Source organism: Hemitrygon akajei, chromosome 11 (assembly GCF_048418815.1).
Source record: "Hemitrygon akajei chromosome 11, sHemAka1.3, whole genome shotgun sequence".
Taxonomy (NCBI): Eukaryota; Metazoa; Chordata; class Chondrichthyes; order Myliobatiformes; family Dasyatidae; genus Hemitrygon; species Hemitrygon akajei.
In genome coordinates, this window is record NC_133134.1 from 134,732,653 (window position 1) to 134,750,257 (window position 17,605).

The 17,605-nt window shown below is 40.3% G+C and overlaps 1 protein-coding gene across 1 annotated transcript; it reads left to right on the forward strand.

Annotated features, from left to right (window-relative positions):
* The first annotated feature begins 11,458 nt into the window (after positions 1 to 11,458).
* Positions 11,459 to 17,168, forward strand: LOC140736026 (tumor necrosis factor receptor superfamily member 6B-like). The gene is made up of 4 exons (XM_073061716.1): positions 11,459 to 11,588; positions 12,318 to 12,708; positions 13,214 to 13,408; positions 15,241 to 17,168. Exons 1-4 carry the CDS (start codon positions 11,577 to 11,579, stop codon positions 15,690 to 15,692), a joined length of 1,050 nt encoding a protein of 349 aa, XP_072917817.1. The 5' UTR covers positions 11,459 to 11,576; the 3' UTR covers positions 15,693 to 17,168.
* Positions 17,169 to 17,605: the final 437 nt, after the last annotated feature.

A 17,605-nucleotide genomic window follows, 5' to 3' on the forward strand; every position in this document is an offset into this window, starting at 1 on the left:
CATGGATCCTTTGTAATATGACTGTCAGCAGAATTTGCAAGTCAATTTACAAGTGACGGAATGAGTAAGATCTTTTCAAGGTGCTGATGGGCTCAGAGATCTTCCTCTGTGACAATTAATGTCGTAGATTAATGAAATCCATCAATTCATTAAATTATATGAACTTGAACATAAATTATACCAGGCAGAGATGTCTACTGTAGTGAGCATGACCCTTTTATGTTCTAATAAAGATGTTGGAGAGTGTAGTTACACCAATCTGTAAGAAATTGAGGACACGATTGATCACCTATTTGTCAAAGTTCAAAGTACATATATGTCACCATATGCAGTCCTGAGATTCAGCTTCTTGCAGGCATCCACAGTGAACATCAGAAACACAATAGAATCAATGAAGGCCCACACCCAACAGGAAGGACAAACAAACAATGTGCAAAAGACAAAAATCGATGCAAAAACGGAGAAAAAATAATAGTAATAATAAATAAAATAGCAATAAATGTCAAAAACATGAGATGAGGAATTGCTGTACGAGTCTATCGATGAGACAACAGTTCAGTGATGGAACATGTGAGATTGAGTGAAGTTATGCCCTCTAGTTCTGAAGCCTGATGTTTGAGGGGTAATAACTGTTCCTTTCCCTTGTGGTGTGAGTCCTGAGGCTCCTGTACCCTCTTCCTGATTGTAGCAGCAAGAAGAGAGCATGACCTGGATGGTGAGGGTCCTTGATGATGGATTCTGCTTTCCTGTGACTGCTCTTGTAGCTGTGCTCAGTGGAGGGGAGTGCTTTACCTGTGTTGAATTGGATTGTATCCACTGCTTTTTAGAGGCTTCTCCATTCAACAATGTAGGTGTTTTCATACCAGGCTGTGATACAAGCAGTCAATATACTCTCCACCATATTTCTATTTCTATAGATATTTCTAGAGAAGTTTGACAAAGTTTTAGATGACACGCAGAACCTTTGCAAACATCTAAAAAACAGAGGCTCTGCCATGCTTGTTTTGTAACTGCACTCACATGCTGGGTCTAGGACAGGTCCTCCAAAATAATAACATCTATGAATTTAAAGTTGTTTCCCTCTCCATCTTTGATGAGGTCTGGCTCATGGACTTCTGGTTTGCTTCTCCTGAAGTCTCTAATCAGTTCCTTGGTCTTGCTGACATTCAGTAAAAGGTTGTGTTATGTTGTTATTCAGCCAGGATTTCAATCTCAGTCCTCCATGCTGAATTATCACCACCTTTGATTCAGCCAATGACAATGATGTTGTCAGCAAACTTAAATATGGCATTGGAGCCATGCGTAGTCACACACTCACAAAGCAAGTAGAGCAGGGGGCTAAGCACACAGCCTTGTGGTGCACCTGTGCTGATGGAGATCATAGGGGAGAAATTGTTCCAATCTGAACCAACTGGGGTCTGCAAATGAGGAAATTGAGGATCTGGCTGCACAAGGGGTATTGAGGCCAAGGTTTTGAAGCTTATTGATTAGTTTTTTGGGGGTGATAATAAAGTGTTGGGTTTTAGATGTTTCAGAAAGGACAGGGAGGGAGGCAAAAGAGGTGGGGTTGTGGCACTGTTGAAGAGAGATAGTGTCACGGTGGCAGAAAAGTCGGTTGCCATGGAGGGGTTGTCTACGAAGTCTCTGTGGGTGGAGGTTAGGAACAGGAAGAGGTCAATAACTTTACTGGGCATTTTTTATAGGCTACCCAATAGTAACAGTGATATCGAGGAGCAGATAGGGATCCAGATCCTGCAAAGGGGTAATAATAACAGAGTTGTCGTGATGGAAGATATTAATTTCCCAAATATCGATTGGCATCTGCCTAGAGTGAGGGGTTTAGATGGAGTGGAGTTTGTTAGGTGTGTTCAGGAAGGTTTCTTGACACAATATGTAGATAAGCCTACAAGAGGAGAGGCTGTACTTGATTTGGTATTGGGAAATGAACCTGCTCAGGTGTCAGATCTCTCAGTGGGAGAGCATTTTGGAGATAGTGATCATAATTCCGCATCCTTTGCAATAGCATAGGAGAAAGATAGGAACAGACAAGTTAGTAAAGTGCTTAATTGGAATAAGGGGAATTATGAGGCTATCAGGCAGGAAATTGGAAGCTTAAAGTGGAAACAGATATTCTCAGGGAAAAGTACGGAAGAAATCTGGTAAATATTCAGGGGATATTTGTGTGGAGTTCTGTATAGGTATGTTCCAATGAGACAAGGAAGTTTATGGTAGGGTACAGGAACTGTGGTGTAGAAAGTCTGTAATAAATCTAGTCAAGAAGAAAAGAAAAGCTTACAAAAAGCTTAAAAAAAAGGTAATGTTAGAGATCTAGAAGATTATAAGGCTAATAGGAAGGAGCTTAAGAAGGAAATTAGGAGAGCCAGAAGGGGCCTTGAGAAGGCCTTGGCGGACAGGATTAAGGAAAACCCCAAGGCATTCTACAAGTATGTGAAGAGCAAGAGGATAAGTTGTGTAAGTATGGGGCCTATCAAGTGTGACAGTGGGAAAGTGTGTGCGGAGCTGAGGAAATAGCAGAGGTACTTAATGAGTACTTTACTTCAGTATTCACAATGGAAAAGGATCTTGATGATTGTAGTGATGACTTGCAGCGGACTGAAAAGCTTGAGCGTGTAGATATTAAGAAAAAAGATGTGGTGGAGCTTTTGGAAAGCATCAAGTTGGAGGCTACTGTTGGAGGCAAGGGAAGAGATTGCTGAGCTTTTGGCGATGATCTTTGCATCATCAATGGGGACAGGATAGGTTCTGGAGGAATGGTGGGTTGCGAATGTTGTTCCTATATTCAAGAAAGGGAGTAGAGATAACCCAGGAAATTATAGACCAGTGAGTCTTACCTCAGTGGTTGGTAAGTTGATGTAGAAGATCCTGAGAGGAAGGATTTATGAACAGTTGGAGAGGTGTAATATGATTAAGAGTAGTCAGTATGCTTTTGTCAAGGGAAGGTTGTGCCTTACGAGCCTGATTGAATTTTCTGATGATGTGACTAAACACATTGATGAAGGAAGAGCAGTAGATGTAGTGTATATGGAGTTCAGCAAGACATTTGATAAGGTACCCCATGCAAGGCTTATTGAGAATGTAAAGAGGCATGGGATCCAAGGGGACAGTGCATTGTGAATCCAGGACTGGCTTGCCCACAGAAGGCAAAGAGTGGTTATAGACGGGTCATATTCTGCATGGAGGTTGGTGACCAGTGGTGTGCCTCAGGGATCTGTTCTGGGTCTCTTACTCTTCGTGATTTTTATAAGTGACCTGGATGAGGAAGTGGAGGGATGGATTAGTAAGTTTGCTGATGACACAAAGGTTGAAGGTGTTGTGGATAGTGTGGAGGGCTGTCAGAGGTTACAGTGGGACATTGATAGGATGCAAAACTGGGCTGAGAAGTGGCAGATCACGTTCAACCCAGATAAGTGTGAAGTGGTTCATTTTGGTAGGTCAAATATGATGGCAGAATATAGTGTTAACGGTAAGACTTGGCAGTGTGGAGGATCAGAGGGATCTTGGGGTCCATGGGATGTTAAAAGCAGCTGCGCAGGTTGACTCTGTGGTTAAGAAGGTCTATGGTGTATTGGCCTTCATCAATCATGGAATTGAATTTAGGAGCCGAGAAGTAGTGTTGCAGCTATATAGGACCCTGGTCAGACCCCACTTGGAGTACTGTGCTCAGTTCTGATCGCCTCACTACAGGAGGGATGTGGAAACCATAGAAAGGGTGCAGAGGAGATTTACAAGGATGTTGCCTGGATTGGGGAGCATGCCTTATGAGAATAGGATGAGTGAGCTTGGTCTTTCCTCCTTGGAGCAACGGAGGATGAGAGGTGACCTGATAGAGGTGTGCAGGATGATGAGAGGCATTGATCGTGTAGATAGTCAGAGGCTTTTTCCCATGGCTGAAATGGTTGCCACAAGAGGACACAGGTTTAGGGTGCTTGGGAGTAGGTACAGAGAAGATGTCAGGGGTAAGTTTTTTACTCAAAGAGTGATGAGTGCGTGGAATGGGCTGTCAGCAACGGTGATGCAGGCAGATACTACAGGGCCTTTTAAGAGACTTTTAGATAGCTACATGGAGCTTAGTTAAATAGAGGGCTATAGGTAAGCCTAGTAATTTCTAAGGTAAGGACATATTCGACACAACTTTGTGGGCTGAAGGGTCGGTATTGTGCCGTAGATTTTCTATGTTTTTCTAAGAGCATCCTTGGAGTATGTATCTTTGCTGCCCAAATATTTTAGGGTAGAGTAACGAGCCAATAAAATGGCATCTATTGTTGAACTGTTGTGTTGGTCGGCAAACTGGGATAGATACAAGTTGCTTCACAGGCAGGGTTTGATATGCTTAATCACGAACTTCTCAAAATACTTCATTTCAGTGGATGTAAGTGCTTTTGGACAATAATCATCGAGACAGGTTACTACATTCTTATTCGGCGCTGGTCTAATTGAAACCTGCTTGAAGCAGCTAGGTACTCAGATTACCAACATGAGAGGTTGGATTTATCAGTGAACACACTAGCCAGTTGATCAACACAACTCTTTAGTACTCCGTGAGGAACCCTGTCTGGACCAAGTGCTCTCCGTGGGTTCTCAGCCCTGAAGGATGCTCTCACATTGGTCTCATGGACTGAAAGCACTGGATCATCAGGGGCTGTGGGAGTTTGTGAAAGTGCCTCCACGTTTTGACAGTCAAAGTGAGCATAATAGGCACTGAGCTCACCTGGGAGATAAACTTTGTTGTCACCTATGTCATTTCTTTTCACATTATAAGAGTTAAAAACATTCATACCCTGCCACAGCTGTGCAACATCCTTCAGTGATTCACATTTGATCCAGAATGACACTTTGCACATGAAATGGCTTTCCGGAGATCGTAGCTGGACCTCTTGCATTTTACTTGGTTGTCAGACCTGAATGCTACGATCTGGCCCTCAACAGATTGCGAATCTCATGGTTCATCCAGGCCTTCTGCTTGGGAAAGACCCTGTATGATTTTGTGGGGACATACTTGTCTATGACTGTGGCAACAATGGTGTATTCGTTCAGATCCTCCGCTGAGTCCTTGATCACAGCCCAGTCCACTGATTCAAAGGCATCCCATAGACGCTCCTCTGCCTCCCACAACCACCCCTTTGTTGTCCTTATCTCTGGAGCCTTGCTCTTTAGCCTCTACCTGTATGCAGGTAGAAGAAGGACAGCCAAGTGATCCACTTTCCAAGAACAGTAGGGGTTCCTAATTGTAGTTCAGTATTGGTTGAGTGTGTTTGGATCCCTGGTACTGCAGGTTATATGATGATGATAATTGGGCAGAGATTTCTTCAAACAAGCCTGATTGAAGTCCCCTACAATGATGTGAAATGTGTTAGGGTAAGCTGCTTCTTGTTTGCTAATGGTTGCAATCAGTACTTCAAGTGCCTGCTTCATGTTGGCCTTTGGATCGAGGAGAGAACTCTGTTGGTAAGTATAACTTAATCGTTCCAGGTCGGGGGAACAAGAGTGTAATTAATCTGCTGCATCCAAGCATCACAAAGTGTTTACCATGAAACACAGACCCTTTTGCTTTCTTCATATCCACATTCTGGTCCATCCTGTGTAATATGAAGCCTCGAGGTCTTACCTATGTATCCAGAGTAAGCCATGTCTCAATGAAACTGAGAACACAGTAAATCTCCATCTCTAGGATCGATCTTCTTTGAGTGATGATTAGAAGTGTGTAATATTTCCAGTTAGGGATACATAGTATTCAGTCAGTTACAATGAAGAATTAAGGATGTATATATGGAGTACAAAGACCATGTAAGCCACTGGCATTTTACAATATTTCATTTCAAATAACTTCTTGTAGGCTTTTATAATATTATTTGTTATGTAATATGACACATCACAGATTGTGCTTATTAAGTTTTAATAAACTAATAACATTCTAAATTGTGGTACTTGCTTGACAAGTTTTAATCATCCGGCATGGGTTCAGATTTAACTTGAAGATTAGGGTGAAAGCCAGCAATGTACATATTAATTGCAACTGTACACAGTTCTTTCAAATCAGACGGAGGAATGGGATGAAGATCTACATTTACAGTGCCTATAAAAAGTATTCAACCCCCTTGGAGGTTTTCAAGTTTCATTGTTTTACTACATTGAATCAGAGTGGATTTAATTTAATTATTCAACAGTTGTGGCTGCAGCAGAATTTACAAGGCATTACCTGAGCAGTGGGAGGGTTGGTGGATGGAGGGAATGATTTAGACATGGTAGGAAAGAATAGAAACTGAGAAAAGAGCAGGTCTGGCAGCTCAGTGTTCCAGGGAATAGATGTTTTAGGCATGGCATCCATATGTGAAAATAGTGCATTTTTTTTACTGATTGGAGAGAATGTCATGGCTGCACAGAGAGAGAGAGAGACACCTTGGAGGGATTATCCAGCAAGGCCATATTGGTACAAGTCAGGAATAAGGAAGATGCAATCATCATGATGGGCTTATACTATTGGCCTCCTAGTAACCAGTGGGAGCTAGAGGAACAGAATTGCAGGCAGATCATGGAAAGATGTAAAAATGACAAGAGTAGTTGTACGGAGTGATTTTAACTTCCCTATGTGAACTCTCTTAGTGCCAAGGAATTAGGTTAGACTTTGTTGGTGCATTCAGGAGAGTGTCTCAAAACAACATATGGATGATCAAACCAGAGATGGGGCTGTACTATTGAGGAATGATCATGGCCAGGTGAGTGAATTTTCAGTGGAGGGAGCATTTTGGGAATAGCAATCGTATTTAAGTTAGTTTTAAAATAGATGTGGATCAGTATAAGGCTGGTCTTCAGGTGAAAGTATTAAATCAGAAGAAGGCTAATTAAAACAGTATTAAGTAGGAAGTGGAGAATTAGACTGGGGTGGCTGTTTGAGAGCAAATCCACATCTGACAAGTGGAAGTTTTTAAAAGACCAGTTGGTTAAGGTTCGGAACTAGCATGTTTCTGTGAAGATCATGGATAAGGGTGGCAAGGTTCAAGAACCTCTGACATCAAAAGATATCATAAGGTCATGCCATCAGATTGGAGGTGGGATCTCCCAGGGCCACCACCCATTTAAATTCCACTTCCTATTCCCATTCTGATATGTTCATCCATGATCTCCTTTGCCGTGATAAGGCCACACTCAATTGGAGGAATGACACCTTATATTTGGTTTGCATAGCCTCCAACCTGATGGCATGAACATCGATTTCTTAAAGTTCCAGTAATGCCCACCTTCACCGTTTCCCAACCCCTTTTCCCTCGCTCACATCTCCTTGCCCACCCATCGCTTTCCTCTGGTGCCCTCCCCCTTTTCGTTTTTCCATGGCCTTTTGTCCCTTTAACCAATCAACCGCCCAGCTCTTTACTTCATCCTTCCCCCTCCACCTATCACCTTGTGTTCCTCTCTCCCCTCTCCCTCATCTTTTAAATCTCAGCATTTTTTCTCCAGTCTTACTTAATGGTTTTGGCCTGAAATGTTGACTATACACTTTTACTAGATGCTGCCTGACCTGCTGAGTTCCTCCAGCGTTTTGTGTGTGTTACATGCAAGTTTATACAGTGATTCAGAAAGTGTGTTGACCTTCGTTAGTTGGGGGATTATGTTCAATAGCTGCAATATAATGTTGCAGCTCTATAAAACTCTGGTTAGACCACGTGTGGAGTTTTGGTCACTGCATTATAAGAAGGAACGTAATTCCCTAAGCAGACTGTCCTCACCATCTGACAGAATGCTTTATCACCACATCTAAACAAAAAGCACCAGGTTCTCACCAAGCTGGTGGTTCCGTCCCAGTCAGAATCATAACGAGAATCAGAATTATATTTATTTTCACTGACCTATTAGGTGAAGTTTGGTGTTTTACAACAGCAGTATGGTGCAAAAATATAAAAATCCATAAATTACAAAAATAAATAGGGTGACAAAAGGAATAATGTGGTAAAGGTCCATGTGTTCATTGACCATTCAGAAATCTGATGATGGAGGGGAAGAAATTGTTCTTGAATTGTTGAGTGTGGGTCTTCAGCTCCTGTACCTCCTGCCTGATGATAATAACAACCAGAAGGCGTGTCCTAGATGGTAAAGTTGCTTAATGATGGATGTCATCTTCTTGTGTCTGTGATGGAGCTGGCTGGGTCCAGGGCCTTCTGTAGTCTGTTGTGATCCTGTGCGTTGGAAGCTCCATACCACCACCATAACACTCTGTATTATAGACATTCATAAGAGCCTTTGGTGACAGACGAAATCTCCTCTAACTCCTTGGAATTTAAGTATGTGTGTACCAAAAATTGCAACTACTGTATTACTTTTGTTTATTTTATTTTATGTATTTTCATACTGCATACGTAACGAGTTGACACACAAGTAAGTGGACCAAATTAATCTGAGACTGTAAGGAACTGTGTTTATTCAAACTTTTTTAAATTTTGATACCTTCTTTCTGCATTAAAACATTTAAAACAGATTTAGGAATTAAAGACCCAAAACGGTATTTGTTCTCCTGAGTGTGTATTTTTCCCAGGCTACACAAAGAAACACAACAGAATCAATGAAAGATTGCACATAACAAGATGGACAAACACCCAATGTGCAGAAGCCAGAAAACCATGCAATATAAAAGAAAAATAAAATAATAATAATAATAATAATAATAATAATAATAATAATAATAATAATAAATAAATATAATAAATATTGAGAACATGAAATAAAGAGTCCTTGAAAGTGAGTCTATAAACTGCGGGAACAGTACAGTGCTTGCGTGAATTTGAATGAAATTCAAAGGTTTCAAATGTACACTTAATGTCAGGGAAATGTACACAATATACATCCTGAAATTGGTTTTCTTCACAAACATCCACGGAAACAGAGGAGTGCTCCAAATAATGAATGACAGTTAAATGTTAGAACCCCAAAGCCCCCCCAGCTACCCCCACTGATGCATAAGCAGCTGCAAAGCAACACCCTCCCCCACGAGCGAAAAAAACATCTGCACCCCCCCCCCACCACCAAGCACTGAAGCATACAGAAAAGCATCAATAAAGACACAGACTTTCAGTACCCCAAGTACCACTCGTTCACCTGGTAATTCTACATACCACAAGCTCTCTCTCTCCCTAATAAGGGGAACAGAGCGAGAGGGGAGACATAACAAACAACTCACTGATTTATGATGTTAAAAGTCCATTGCATCGTTTCTTCTGAGCTCTGAGCCCAATTAACTCGGGTCTCTGCGCACACAACGAGCAGCCAGCTTGCTCTCGACCTTCCGTCTCCCACGACACACTGATTTCCTGCAGCGGTACCGACCTCGAGTCCACCCACCTCCAGAGCCACGAAATCCCGGAACCCTGAAGGCACACCCTGAAATCTTCACAAACTTCTAAGAAAGTAGAGACGCTGCCCTACTTTCTTTGTAATAGTATTTACGTGCTGGACCCAGGACAAATCTGAAATGATTAAAAACTAGGAATTTAAAGTTGCTGATCCTCTCCTTCTCTGATCCCCAATGATGACTCGCTCTAGAACCTCTGGTTTCCTCTTCCTACAGGACAATGATCAGTTAAATCCAGGATCTAGCACGTGCCATAAAACACACTTATGACACATGCCAGGTGTTGGATTTGACTAACCATTCTCGTTGTACTCCTCAAACATGAGAAAATCTGCAGATGCTGGAAATCCAAGCAACCAAATCCAAGTCCTGATGAAGGGTCTCGGCCCAAAACACCGACGTTTAACTCTTTTCCATAGCTGCTACCTGGTCGGCTGAGTTCCTCCAGCATTTTGTGTGCGCCCCTTGTGTTCCTGCTCTTTGCAGTCACCCTGACAGAGCCGAAGACATGCTTTTGAATGCTGAACTACGGTGAATACTGCCATCTGTCAGACGTCTGCATCAGTTGTTGATCACAAGGGAACAAAAACATTGCTGCAGTCCCGTGATTTTCTGGCAGTATGTGCAATTTATTGGAAAGTGAGCTTGAAGCCTAAACTAAGCAATGTGACTGAGAAGGGGAGGGTTAGTGAACACCTCAGTTTGACAAAGTTTCACAAACATTTGCATGGCCAGAATCTTTTAGTGTTTACTGAGCACAAGTCTGTGCATGATATTTTCAATGAAGCTAATGCAAACCTTAGATGGCTTCAGTGTTAGTCCAAAGATTTTTTTCTGATCTGATTCCTATTCAGATTCAAATTTATTAATCACATGTACATATAAACATACAGTGAAACGTGTCAATTGTGTTTGCAGCCAATATGCCCAAGGATGTGATACGGGATTAGCATATATTGTTAAGCAGTGTTTGTTGGTGGGGTGGGGGTAGTTGTGGGTATTAATGTTTCTGTGAAAGAGACCAGGTTACAGGAAAGTAAGTGGGAAGATGATACTGAGATGGGTTTGGTCTGAGGGCCAACAAAGACGTGGTTTCCTTCTACCTTGTAAATAAAAATATGAGAGGTGTAAAGAAAGCAGGATCTCCCAGTGGCCACACATTTTAATCCCACCTCTCATTCCCATTCTGATATGTCTGTCCATGGCCTCCTTTACTGTTAAGATGAAGCCTCACTCAGGTTGGAGGAACAACACCTTATATACCAGCTGGGTAGCCTCCAACCTGATGGCATGAACATTGACTTCTCTAACTTCCGTTAATACCCCTCCTCCCCTTTCTACCCCATCCCTGATTTGTTTATTTTTCCTCTCCCCTTTTTGTTCTCTCTCTCTGCCCATCACTCTGCCCGTTCTCCATCTCCCTCTGGTGCTCCCACCCCCTCCTTTCTTTCTCCTGAGGCCTCCCGTCCCATGATCCTTTCCCTTCTGCAGCTCTGTCTCACTTTCGCCAATCACCTTTCCAGCTCTCAGCTTCATCCCTCCCCCTCCTACTTTAAAATCTCTTACTATCTCTTCTTCGGTTAGTCCTGGAGAAGGGTCTCGGCCCGAAACGTCGACGACGCTTCTCCCTATAGATGCTGCCTAGCCTGCTGTGTTCCACCAGCATTTTGTGTGTGTTGTGAGAGGTGAAAAGAGCTGTAATAAACTTTCGGCCCCATGTAGGAAACTGATGTTCCTATACAATTATTGGTAGCCTTTTACAGAGACTGCACATGCTTGAATGGTGAATCTTTTTATGCAATTTTTGATTTCTTTATTGAAAATCATATAAACCCTGCGCTTTGTAACTTAGAAATCACGTTATTTGCAATTGCCGCAAGAACACTGTATACTGCATTAATGACAAGCAGCCGTTCTAGTCGCGTTATATCGACGAGCATTTGTTTTAGACCCACCAGTCTTATTCCAGGAATTATAATTGCGCGGTTACTCTTGTGATAGTTTGTAATACCGATGAAGTCTTTGGGATCATTTCCCAAAAGGTGATGTTTTTAAAGTAATCCAGAGGAACACTGGGAAATCCCTCCAATCATTTCCTTCTTCCTTTCAAACTACGAACATGTCGTCATTTCGCAGTGATTCATTCCTTACGTAATTGTAGCACTATAAATGATACGATTATCAGGTTCTTCAATAGTTGAGCTAATCCCAAGCAAACATGATCTTCAAGGTAAGCGGATGAACAGTTGTGAAAGGTTTCGCTGCTATTGACTCTGCATTGACAAATGTTAAAATCGTGGTTCGAAAGCGTTTAAAGTGTCACGCTGTTCCTATTTTTAGAAACTTTACCCACATTTAATAATTGAAAGTCTTTTATATATAAACATTTTTTCATATATTGTCTTCAATGTATTAATTATGTGTCGAACTATAAATATATATATTTTACGTGGCAGCACTATTGACTAAGCATTTTACTCGTAGGAGAATCAGTAGATTATTTAAGTTGCGCTTCAAAGATCCTGGTAGTTATCTGTGTACCACTTTCCGCTCGTGAAGCAGAGTGAGTTTACAGCTCGATCAAAGTCTGAAGCCAGAGTTGTCATCCCTTGAGCTCCCGCTAGCCAAACTCTTTTGGTTTTATAGTGCAGGTTTTGTGCTTATGGTGTGGAAATGTTTGGAGTTTTCGGGATCTTAAGTCGGAAACCCCAATACTGAAGTATTAATAACTTACAGATCTGAGTTTTAAATTGTACTGCATTGAACCAGGCTGCCATTCGGCTTATCGTGCCTGCGTGTCTATTGAAGAATGAAATGGCTGATTGCTTTTGGTACATTTTAAAGTGTTGTAATTTCTAAAAACCGGCAAACAAAAGGAGTATTTTGTCCAAAATTATTTCGGATGTATTGGCAAAGATAGATAGATTGAATAATTCCTTTATTATAATTTCCTCTACAGTACATCATCTGTATTGCACTCAGAGGAATTATTTCGAGAGCAGATGCTGTTCTGTTAGAAGCCAAACCTACTTACCAAAGAAGAGATGAAATAACTGGTCAGATGGTGACATGTGAGAAGTGCCCACCGGGGACGTTTGTAGAAAAACACTGCACCAGTTCACATCCAACAATATGTGGGTCCTGCCCAGAGTTGCATTATACTCAGTACTGGAATTATCTTCGGAAATGTCGTTACTGTAACGTTTTCTGTGTGGAGCATCAGTACGAAAAGCAGCAATGTAACTCCACACATAACAGAGTGTGCGAATGCAAACCTGGTTATTACTTAGAGTTTGAATTCTGCCTGGAACACAAAGAGTGCCCCGCTGGTTCTGGTGTGACTAAAGCAGGTAAATTTAATACCTCCCTTAATGGATCCTTATCTAACACCTGTTGTATTGATACCTGTGGATTTTATCAGGAAATATAATACATTTATTTTTCTGCAAATCATGATGTGTATAACTTGCTATGTAAGGATGTGTGGGAAACTGTAAAGATATGTACAGATAGTGGGCTTATTCTGAAAGACAGAATTCCACTGCTAAATCAGTTGAAAGTAAGTGTTCAGAATTAAAGCTGAATTTGGCTGTCATTTTAGCCTACAGCACATATAGGTTTTTTTGTAAACGTGAACTGTAATGGGTTGGTGTATAAGAGATTATATTCAAACAGATGAATAATTTTCTTTTTGATTCTACTTTATGTGTCAAATAATGGGGTTCCTAAATTCATTATAGACCACAAATATGTTAGTCTGAGATTGAAATACAAAGTATTCAATAATATGTATTTCCGAAAGGAATTTCCTTTCTCCTGAATTTTAACTGGACCCATGTGTTTTGTGTTTCCTAGGAACGGCTTTCCAAGACACAAACTGTGAACAATGTTCTGATGGCTTTTTCTCTTCAACACCCTCTAGTTCAGAACCTTGTAAAGCTCACACAAATTGTGATGAAGGTTTAGTGGTTAATGTCCCAGGTAACCGATATCACAACACTTTGTGTACTCCCTGCAAGAAATATATTGGATCTTCTATCAATAAAACAGGTATGTATTTCTCACTTTCATTATAATGCTTAGATTCTCTTAAATATCCAATATGCAATGAAATATTTTCTCTATAATCAGAATTTATCATTGTGAGGTCGGTAGAATCAAAATATTAATCTCACTGGATGTTCTGTGCACCATCCACAAACTTATAAGATTTAAAAAAGTCATGAATAGGACCTTACATTTCTCTTGCTCATCACATAAAGTAGCTACTGGCATGAACAGTTTAGCCATCCAGTAACAGACTTCTTCTAATCGAAATTATCTTAAGACCCTAAGATATAGGAGCAGAATTAGGCCATTTGGCCCATCAAGTCTGCTCTGCCATTTCATCATGGCTGATCCATTTCTCTCTTAGCCCCAATCTCCTGCCTTCTCCCTGCATTCCATCGTGCCTTGAATAATCACCTCTGCCATAAATATACCCACGACTTGTTGCCCACAGTTACTTGTGGCAATAAATTCCACAGATTCACCACTCTCTGGCTAAAGAAATTCCTCCTCATCTCAGTTCCAAATGGACATCCCTCTATTCTGAGGTTGTGTCCTCTGGTCATAGATTCCCCCACCATAGGAATCATCATCTCCACATCCACGCTATCTAGGCCCTTCAATATTTGTTAGGTTTCAGTGCGATCTTCCCCCTCATTCTTCTGAATTCCATTGAGTTAAGGCCCAGAACCATCAAACACTCCCCATATGATAAGCAGTTCAATCTCAGAATCCTTATTCTGAACCTCCTTTGAACTCTCTACAATGTTAGCTTATCCATCCTTAGATAAGGGGCCCAAAACTGCTCACAATACTCCCAGTGAGGCCTCACCTGTGCCTTATAAAGGCTCAACATTACATCCTTGGTTTTAAATCCTAGTCCTCTCGAAGTGAATGCCAACATTGCATAGGCTTTCCACACCACAGATTCAACCTGTGAATTAACCATTGGGGAACCCTACACAAAGACCCCCAAGTCCCTATGCATCTCATATTTTTGAATTTTCTCTCCAGTGTCGATAAATGATGAAGTGCAAGATCATAATGAGGTAGATTTTGAGGTCAAGAATTAATCTTAACATTCCAGGGAACCATTCAACAGTCCTATAACAGCAGGTAGAAGCTGTCCTTGAGCCTAGTGTTACATGCTTTTGTATCTTCTGCCCAGTGGAAGAGGGGATACAATTGAAGAAAGAAGGTACAAAATGCGTAGGGTCTGTGATTATGTTGGCTGCTTTATTGAAGCAGTGAGAAGTGTAGACAAAATCCATCGACCTGAATTCTGAGTAATTCCTTATCTCTCCTTCAAGGCATTTCTTGCAGTGTACTCCTTTTTTACTATTGCAGCATGTGTGAGTTTTTCTGGAATAGGACCTGAACCCCAGCCTTCCAACACAAAGGCACACATATAACAACCACAGCTTTAGAATCTTTCAGATCATAAAGCACAGGTTAACAAATAACTGAGCTCAGGAGAACCAAAGGAGAGAAATATACTTTCACTCTTCATTCATCCTAACCATCAACTCCATTCAATAAGTAGAACTACATTGAAATACATGAATATAGCTGAATTGCTGAAATTATTTATTTTGCTTGACATGAGATTTGTTTTAATTGATCTGCATTGTACATTCCTGCATAATATTAGCTCCACTCAAGTCTTGAGTTTAAAAAGAAATTCAATTAGAACGTCTATTGGCACTTTCAATTTCTTGTGACTTTCTCGAGAAAGGAAAAGACAAAGGTTTATTATGGCTGGAAATATCAATAGCTTAATACCAATATAGGTTGTCGAATAAATTGTTCAACCTTGGTTTTTCTTTCTTCAACAGAGTGCAATGAAGCACTTATTCAGTTTGTGGCCTATCAGAGGATCCCAGTAAAGAGGCTTGCTAAGTTTCTTAATTTACTTCGGATTCAAAATGCTCGGAAAATAATTAAGCAAGAAAAACCGGAGGACAAGAACATGATATTTCTAATATTACACCCCCTGTTAACGAAATGGAAAGAAGATGTCAATGAAGAGCGTGTATTTCAAAAAATGGTCTCAGTACTTGAAAAGGCAAAGATGAGAAATATTTTAAAAAATGTGCTAGAACGTTTCAGGTGCAATAATCATTTAAATTCAGAATTACTCAATCCCCTTGGACTAAAGGCTAATGGTTTAAAAAAAAAATTATTACTAAATTATATGCAAATGGAGGATTTGGATCTTATTCCAGGTTTTAATAAACTAATTCAGCAGCTGTTGAATGCAACTTTGCAAATGGAGGAAGAAAGCTAGCTGAGCTTTCCACTCTTGCTGGGTATCCTGTGACGTGTGCGTGCTGAAGTTTGGCTCATCTATGATGTTTTGTATTGTCTGGGGTTACACATGGAAAACTGTGACTTGGATATTACTGATATCTGGGCAATTTTACTTCAGCAAATATCAATGTTATAAAAGGGGAGAAATTTGAGAGGAGGAGAATATGGAGACTACCCAAATGTCATTTTGACCTTGGGAAGGCCTTCTAATTCCACAATGTTTCTGTCGGCATTAGAAAAGCAGTGCCCATCTCTTCCTACCTCGCCCACTTGCTACTGAATCCCTGATCCAAGCTATTTGTTACAATGTTTCACTGGTCAGGCTTCTATTTTCTATCCTCTGTCATCTTGAACCAAAAACTCTATTGCCTCTATCTTAACTGGCAGCAAATGCTCTGTGGTATTGGGCACTAAAGAAAGCCCGATTTTAATCCTGATTTCATTCTTTCCCCCATTGTTCTGTGACCTTACTCCTCCTTATGCGTGCTGCAAGCTTCCAAGTATTCTACATTCCTGTAAGTCTAGCCTTGTAAGCATATGCAGCTCCCTTTATCCAACAGTCGATCGCTGTATATCTCACCGATTAGATGATCTGCTTCTTTGCTCTGGTGTCAATTTTTGGCTCATGTTCTTGTAAATAACTCAAGATATTTTACTGGTAAATAAGAATTTGTCAATGGTAATTGTTCAACAATCATTGAATTTAACAAAGGTGTGAGAGAACGCCAGGCAGCTAGAAATATGTCTTATTAATTTTCTAAAGCTATTTGTTGAATTTCTGCATAATATGCTAACTATCAAAAGAAGTTACTCATAAGGTCTAACATTTCACTTAGCATGTACTCTACCACCCCTATGTTAATTTTATTCACCCTTCAATTTCTGAAAATCCAAGAACATTTCTGATCTTACCCAGGCTGATAAATTGCATGGAAGAATTCCAGATGACAGCAGAAAGCAACTAACCAGTGGCTTTTATCATACTTAATTTGACAGAAAGTAAAATAAAATTAACACCAAAAATGAAGGAGAAAGGTGTAAAATCATTTTAAAAAGATTAAGTGCATGAAAATATTGATGTGGATGAAGAAACAATATTGCACAGGAATAAAATCTGAGGTCATTCCGGAATTATGTTTGTATACCATTAGAACATTCAACATGATTGCAGCCAATGAATTTTACAGGGCAACAGTAAGTCATTGGATATCTGTTCAAACACTTGATCCTGAAAAGTATTTGTCTGTTCTATATTATTTTAGGATACCTTGACATTGAAATTTAATTTATATTAGTTGAATTAAAAACAACATGTGAATAACTTGTGACTGAATATTGAAACAATGCAAAGCTGTGAAGCTGCCGCTAAGTTATCGACATTTATATTTAGAGATATGCTATAATAGATGGTGTACTTGAAGAATTTCTAAATAAAAATCAAGTATTTTCTTTATCCATTGCTTTTTCCAATGTTTTGCTTTTACATGTCAGTTTGAAAGATGCTTAATAAAGGTGCAGTCAGTTACTACATTGACTAAAACTAGATGCTTGAAGAATCAGAGCTTTCTGAAGAAACTGGATATGAATCTCTGACAGGAATTTTTCAAAGAGATCTAAGACTGCGATTTATTTGCCTGCTGCATGGATCCTTTGTAATATGACTGTCAGCAGAATTTGCAAGTCAATTTACAAGTGACGGAATGAGTAAGATCTTTTCAAGGTGCTGATGGGCTCAGAGATCTTCCTCTGTGACAATTAATGTCATAGATTAATGAAATCCATCAATTCATTAAATTATATGAACTTGAACATAAATTATACCAGGCAGAGATGTCTACTGTAGTGAGCATGACCCTTTTATGTTCTAATAAAGATGTTGGAGAGTGTAGT

Excerpts from the sequence above, each read along its gene's own strand:
- LOC140736026 (XM_073061716.1), top strand. Across the intron at positions 12,709-13,213 it reads TTCTGGTGTGACTAAAGCAG|GAACGGCTTTCCAAGACACA; the intron begins GTAAATTTAATA and ends TGTGTTTCCTAG. Across the intron at positions 13,409-15,240 it reads ATCTTCTATCAATAAAACAG|AGTGCAATGAAGCACTTATT; the intron begins GTATGTATTTCT and ends TTTCTTCAACAG.